The following is a 6,932-nucleotide window of genomic DNA, read 5'->3' as shown; positions in this document are numbered from 1 at the left end:
ATTGGTTCTTTAGTATTATTAGTGTTATTTAGTTAGTCTTATTCTATTAAATCTTTTTACATTTCAACCCTTGGGTTTCCTTGTTGTTTCCCCAATTTCCCTTCCCGGGTGGCGATGGGGTCACTGGGTGAGAGAATAATTGTCTGAACGTCAATAAATTACAGTGGGTTCCCCAAACCATAACCCTGACTCAAACAGCCATGATCCGTGTCTATACCCTCCCTGGATACCTGCGCGCAGCAGCACTGTGGTCTCACCTTCCTGCAGCTTTCCAAACCCACACCAAACTCCTCGTGGGAATGCTCCCGCCTGCCCACCCCGCAGGGGCCCTCGCCGTCCCCCCCCCGGTCCCGGACACGCGTGGAGTTCCCTCTCTCGCCCTCAGCGCGCCCGCAGCCACCACCTGCCTTGCCTCCATCACCTCCCCGCTTCACCCCTCCCCACCGGGCGGGGCGGGCACCGCCCAGAGCTCCGCCCACCCCGCCCCGCCCGGCCCCGCCCCGCCGGCGGCGGCCACTAGGAGGCAGGCGCGAGCCGCTGCCCCGCCGAGGGGCCGGTCCTCGGTGAGGCCGCGCCCCCGCCCCGCCCCCACCGCGACAAAGATGGGCGTCACGTCCGGGCGCCGTGCCTTGTGATTGGCCGGGTGCAAGCGGAAGTGTGGGCGGGAGTTGCCGCCGTTGCCGCAGTGACGGGGGCCGGGAAGGGGAGGGGGGGGTGGCGGGGGAGGGCGAAGATGGCGGCGCCGCGTCGCTCCCAGCACCACCACCACCATCACCCGCCGCCGCCGCCCGGGCCGGCCTCGCCGCCGCCGGCCGCCGCCTCGCCGCCGCGCAGCCCCAGTCTTAGCCTGGCACCGGCCGACCTCGCCCCCGCCGCGCAGCGCCACAGCCTGGCCGGCCCCGAAGGCGAGGCTCCCCCCGACGCGGAGCGGCCTCCGGCCCTGGAGTGCTCGGAGGGTGCGGGCTCCGCCGCCGCCCCGGGCCCGCCGCCGGGCTCGGGCAGCAGTTCCAGCAGTTCTTCCTCGTCCTCCTCCTCGTCTGCGTCGTCGTCGGTGGCGTCGAGCCCGGCGGCGGAGAGTCCCGAGGCGGCGGGCCCGGGCGCGGCGAGCGGGGCCTTCCGCGAGCTGCTGGAGGCCTGCCGCAATGGGGACGTGACGCGCGTGAAGCGCCTGGTGGACACGGGCAACGTGAACGCCAAGGACATGGCGGGCCGCAAGTCCACGCCGCTCCACTTCGCTGCCGGTGGGTACCAGGACTGGGACCGGGGAGGGGCTGGGTCCGGGGCTGGTCCGACCTTCCGTTCGCGGCGAGGGCAGTGATAGTGAGTGACTCGGGACAGGGAGGGTGCAGCTCCCGACCCGACTCCCCAGGAGGAGCTTACCTGGCTTCAGGGGACTTCCAGCATCTCGGTGTGTCGGGAGAACTCGGGCCGAAGCTGAGAGGAGGAGTGTGAGCACACTTCCCCGGTAGTGTTTTGCTGCAGATGATGGGGAGACAGCTGTTAAATCTTCTTTTTTTCCCCTCATAAAATGGAAGAGGATCCCTCCTTCCGTTGAAACGAGTGGGAGAGGAGATCCTGGAGGCGTAAGGGAGACTGTGGGGTCTTTTTTTCTCTGTGCTTGACACATGGGCTGCAAACTTGTGTGTGTGTGCGCTTAGGAGGTGAGAAACTGGGATTCAGGACAGAGTTAGCTTGAAGTTAAGGGTTTCATGTGTATTGTGGTAGCTCTTGAAAGTCAGGGATGCCTGTGATGCATGTAGATTTGGTAGGAATCAAAGTTGATGCTTCGTACTTTGTAACTTTTTCTTCTTTTATTGGGCCGTAGCTGCTGATTTATCTCTGTATCTCTTACGGTCTGAGTGGTCTGGGGAAAGAGGTGAAGTAGAGCAACTGAACTTGACTGGAAGTTTCAGATATGTCCAGGAGAGAATACACCTCTTAGTGCAGAGAAGATACGTCAGTGTGATCAGAAATAATATCATAAAAGCAGTTAACAGCAAGGTCCAACAGTTTACGTTAACAGGAAGTAAACATTACCTTCTAGGAAGTATAGCTATTACAGGTTAGTGTAGTCCATAAAGAGAACATCTTATACAGAGTGTGGTCTTCATGGGGGGCACAGGGCACATGAAGCTCATGATAAAAGTAAAAAGGAAGATGTTTTAAATCATCAGCCCTAACTCGGGACTTGCACAATTGCTGTGTCTGTGGTCGGACTTTCTGACATGTGCCACACGATTACAGGACTGGACTTCATGTAGTAAGGGGCACAGATCTTGTTTGAGAACTAGTACATATAAATGAAGATAATTAACAAGACTGTATTAAGTGGTTGGTATTTAAATGCTGGTGTATGGCTCTCAAGCACTGTGTTGAAATTGGTGATAAAAATGAACATTTTATGGCACAGTATTGCCTGGAACTCTGAATAGTGGTGTTCAGTTTATCAGTCAGATCATACTCCTTGAGATTGTATGAGTTTCTTTTCATTTTCAAAGTACAAGTGACATTTCAAGGATGCCCCTAAGGGATCTTTTGGTTCTGAGCCATTTCCTTTTCATTCATCTCTGATCCCTGAGCTCTACCAGTAAAGCGTGACCTTATGGAAGTGGAGTTTAAAACACAGTGAACTTCTGCCGTACGGAGATGGACTTAATTTTGGTGAACCCTGGAACATAATGGTGATGTAACTGCATGTGTGCACATGAAGTTCTTAATATTTTGGAAGGCTCATCTTCAGTCTGCTCTGCTTTTTTGGATTGAGGCTTAAAATTACACTTTTCTGCTTCCCCTTAAATGCTGGGATCTCAAGATGTAACTTCAGTGCTAGTACAAACTAGCTGCAGTGGTAACTTCTACTTTGATTAGAGAAGAAATGAACAAAACTTATTGAAGGGGCTAAGGCTTTGAAAGTTGATAGTGTCAATAAGATGTTACTGTAATAGCACTGGAAGATGTTTTCTTGTAGCATGAGGAAAACAGCAGATGAAGTTCTCGTACATAACAAATTCCTGTATCTTTCTTTCTAGATTTAGAGACTTTCCTTAGCTACCATACATATTTTATCTCAAATCACTGCATTTTGGAAAGGCCTGTAAGCACATTGTTTGAATGCAACTGATCTTAGGCAGTATATGTCTGCCAGTGATGCAGTGTGTTGATTTGATCTCCTCCTTTGTGGGCAAAAGGAGAAATAAAACTTGTTTGCTTATGAGCATAGGAGTCTGCTGTGTATATAAAGCTGTGTTATGGATAATAGTTCATGTTTTATGAGCCATACCTAAGTGTCAATTGCATGCCCTGCACCAGAGGAATGGGAGTTGGAGAGTGCAATATGCAATGTTTTAAACTCCTGCTTTCAAACCTCTTGAAGCTAAACTCTTAAATGACAAGAGAGTGAGTTCTACTTCTGATCTTGTGATTTGTGATAGGGGAATTCTTCTAATTTCCTATTTCCCAATTTTGGGGTAGCTGGATTCTTTTTTTTTTTTTTTTTTTTTTTTTTTTTTTTCCCCCCCTTCCCCCCTGCGTACTTGACTTCTCCCTGCTCAGTCTGGTTTTCTCAGATGTCCTTTTTGGCAGCAATGCCAGGCATTTAAGTTACTTTTACAACTATAATAGGGAAGGACAACTTCCCTAGTTCTTTTTTCTTGTAAAAGGCACTAAGTTCATGTTTCCTTAAGCTTTGTGAGGTTTCTGGTTTCAAAATCACCTTTATCTCCTTTCTCATAGCAGAAAGAAGACAAAAGGGATGGCTTCTGAGAGCACTCAGAATCCTTAGCACATATGTAAGCTGGGGATAAGATGAGAACTGAAATCTCTGTGATCACTTATTTACAAAGCTGGGGATAGATCTAAATCTGTTTCTAGAAAAGTTGGAGTCATCTGTCCATTATGCACTTCCAGGTAAAATGTGCATGGCCACATCAAGTTGAAGCAACAGTATTATCCAGATTTTCCTCTATCTGGGATATCTGAATTGTCAATTGATCGGAATGAAGGAGAATTGGTTCTTCAACTCAGTGCTCAAATGTCAGCTAGTGTGCTGAATAAGTCTGACCTGCTTTGGTTAGCTATTAATAAAGCAGAAATTAATATTGAGGCCATATTGGGGTGATAGAGACCTCTCTTGTCAAGCAGGAAGAGGTTGAACAAAAAATCATTTTCCTTTCATCCTCCAACTAGACTGTTATTTCAGCAGAGCGTCTCTTGAAATTCTGAGTGTCTTTCAGGATGTGTGGTGTTCAGCTTTTCCTTTGCAAGTGATTTGAGGGATTCTTCTATAGAGGTATACATGCTCGGAAAGAGGAAAGCTCAGTAGTGTCTTGACTACTGTGTGGATTGCAGGATATTTGGGTCTCTGATACCAGTGCAGGCTTTGGATATTGTCCAGCAGCGCCAAAGAATCAGAGTAAGAAGCAGATTCTAAAGACTTGAAAGCGATTCAGTGACTTTAATACTACCACTTAATTTCTTTTTTGTATTTTAATGTTTTCATAGCTTCTGTATTCATTTTTTTCAATGGAAATAAGCTTGCTTATAACAACAACAACAAAAATTAAAAGTAGCTGTGCTAGGCATGAACAAAGATATGTTTGGCTCAAGGTTTTAGCCCTACCGGTGGCCAAAAGCAGATGTCTCAGGTACACTCGGGCTCTTTGTACATGATATCTCTTTGAGTACTCTTCCTGTAGTTTGTAGCTCGGCAACTATTTGAGCAAGACCCGGTTTCTACATGGGTTTCTCATCTTGTGGTAAAGAGTTCCACTGAATAATTGGAATGTTAACTGGTGTTAAAAGTAACTTGCTTCCTCTTGTATTTTCCGCCATCTTCATTGGAATATCCTGTGTTCTGCTTAGTGTTTTTTTTTTTTTTCTTCAAGCTGCACTGAATGATAGAAACTATTCCACTCTCTTGCCTTTCCATTGTACTGCTTTGATCTAGAGATGTGTTACCTCTTTTCCTTGAGAAGATCTTAACTGTCATTGTTGACTTCACCAGATTATGAACATCTTTACTGTGTTACATGCCCATCGCTAGTTGAAAAATTTTGTTATGCGTGTGCTCTCTGTTCTTGTAAACTGGTTTGATAATTCTGCTTTTGGTGATGATGTCTCAGGGTTGACAAAATAACTTTTTAGTCAGCATAACCAAATGAGTTGTTCTGCATGTATGAGAGGTAGATTTATTTTTTTTTTCCCCTTAGGGAGTGCCTTTGACTTTTTTAATGGTTGCATGATTTCAGTCTATGTGTTAATGTATCATGTTTTAGGTATCCTTTGTATGGGGTAGAGTGGTACTTTACTCTCAGCTTACATATTTTCTGTGAATGTAGTTGGGGGTGGTGGTGTTTTACTCCATTGTGTTTGAAGCAGGTTGGCAGCAACACTTTCATGGCTCTTTTTTTGTGTGTCATCCTCCATTTATAGCACTCACATACCAATGTTGGCTTTCCAAGACTTTTCTACCTTTAATATGCCTAGATAGGGAGGACTCCTGTGACCTTTTGTCTCAAATCCCAGCTTTTTCCCAAAGCCAGCAAGAATTCGGAGGAGCCAGTTTTGTAAAGGACTTGCTTCTTCCTTTCTGAAACAAGGTCTAGCCTTACAAAAGGATATATATTTGCTGCTGACAGCTTGATTCTTATGTTTAGGCCTAGGCCTTGCTGGTAAATCATTAGTAATAGCACCTCTTTCAGAAATCACTGGGTGGGTGGACCTGATAGAAATAAGCCGAGTTCTAGCTAATTTCTTCAAATAGCCAGTCATAGTCTTGTCCAGTTCCACACCCATTTAATGAAAGTTTAACTTTTTTTTAATCATTACATTAGCCCCTCAAGTTCTTAGACAACACATTTTTTTAGCTTTACAGTTATTCTCTTTCTAGTGTTTAACCCAAGGATATAGAGAGTACTAACAGTAATTGCTGAACTGTGGCTCAATGCCCACTTCTGTAGTGAGGAAGAGGTAGAGGTTTCCAGAGTGGCTTTTGGAAGATATGGAGTTGGGATCACAGGGTGAAGTGCTCTTGGTGCTATCAGCCCAAAATCAGGCTTGGAGAAACCTGGTTTAAAGTGATTTGTTAGAGCATCAGTGATATTCCTTGTTTTCTTTCTGCTTGGGTCTATAGTAATGGCAAAAAGCTGTTTGGGGAAAGTAATCTTCTGTAAGCAGTAAGCATGCTTTTGATGTCACTAGTAATAACTGTTGAAAGTAAAATATTTTTATGAAGGCTAACATAACAGATTATTCTTTGGAAAATGTCTGGAGTACCCAACTTTAATACTGAGGGCAAAGGGATCTCATTTGGGTTGGAAAATAGTCAGTGGTCAGGGTTTAAGAGAGCTGATCAAGTTGATTTGTCAACTAGGAAGCTGTTAGTCATAAAAACGCAAGCTTCATCAACGTGTGTGAGATAAGCAAATGAGGAGGTAGAACTAATATAACTAGCTACTGAGTGTTCCTTGAGGGAGAACCAGGAAAATGCAAGTAGTAGTTGGCAACTTATTACATACTTCCACTCCACGCAGAGACAACTGAATTGACTACTCCACCTATGGTGCAATGTACAACAGGTTAGCTTAAATTGCCCTGTAAAGCCTTGCTTGAGATACCATTTTTAAACTACTCTGACTCATTTTGTTGCAGTTATCTGATATACCCTTGCCAAGGAAGAGATGGCTGACCTTACTCAAACAGTTGTTTGTAAGTCACTGATTTATTCTGCTTTGTGCAACTTAAAGCACGGGTAGTAACAATTTTCATCTGGATTCATATGGATAGAATGAAGAGCGCAGATCATGTAGTCAATTAGTAAAACATCCTGGCAGCCCTACGGGCTCAGAGCCTGCAAAATGCAGACTTTTCCATGTAAAAAGATGAATTAATAGATTACTGGCCTTGACTTTGGAATTCTTTCTTTTATGTTTTTG

The 6,932-nt window shown here is 45.7% G+C and overlaps 1 protein-coding gene across 1 annotated transcript in view; it reads left to right on the top strand.

Annotated features, from left to right (window-relative positions):
• Positions 1-733: 733 nt before the first annotated feature.
• TNKS (tankyrase) overlaps positions 734-6,932 on the top strand; it is a gene marked incomplete at its 5' end in the record, with an annotated part of 141,976 nt that continues 135,777 nt past the window's right edge. The window contains one exon of the mRNA XM_082483110.1: positions 734-1,241. Within this exon, the coding sequence (XP_082339236.1) occupies positions 734-1,241 (508 nt within the window). The remainder of the gene's footprint in view (positions 1,242-6,932) is intronic.

Source organism: Vanellus vanellus (genome assembly GCF_965231255.1).
Source record: "Vanellus vanellus genome assembly, chromosome: 4".
NCBI lineage: Eukaryota > Metazoa > Chordata > Aves > Charadriiformes > Charadriidae > Vanellus > Vanellus vanellus.
The sequence above is the reverse complement of the archived record's forward strand: the minus strand, read 5'-3'. Positions and strand labels throughout refer to the sequence as shown.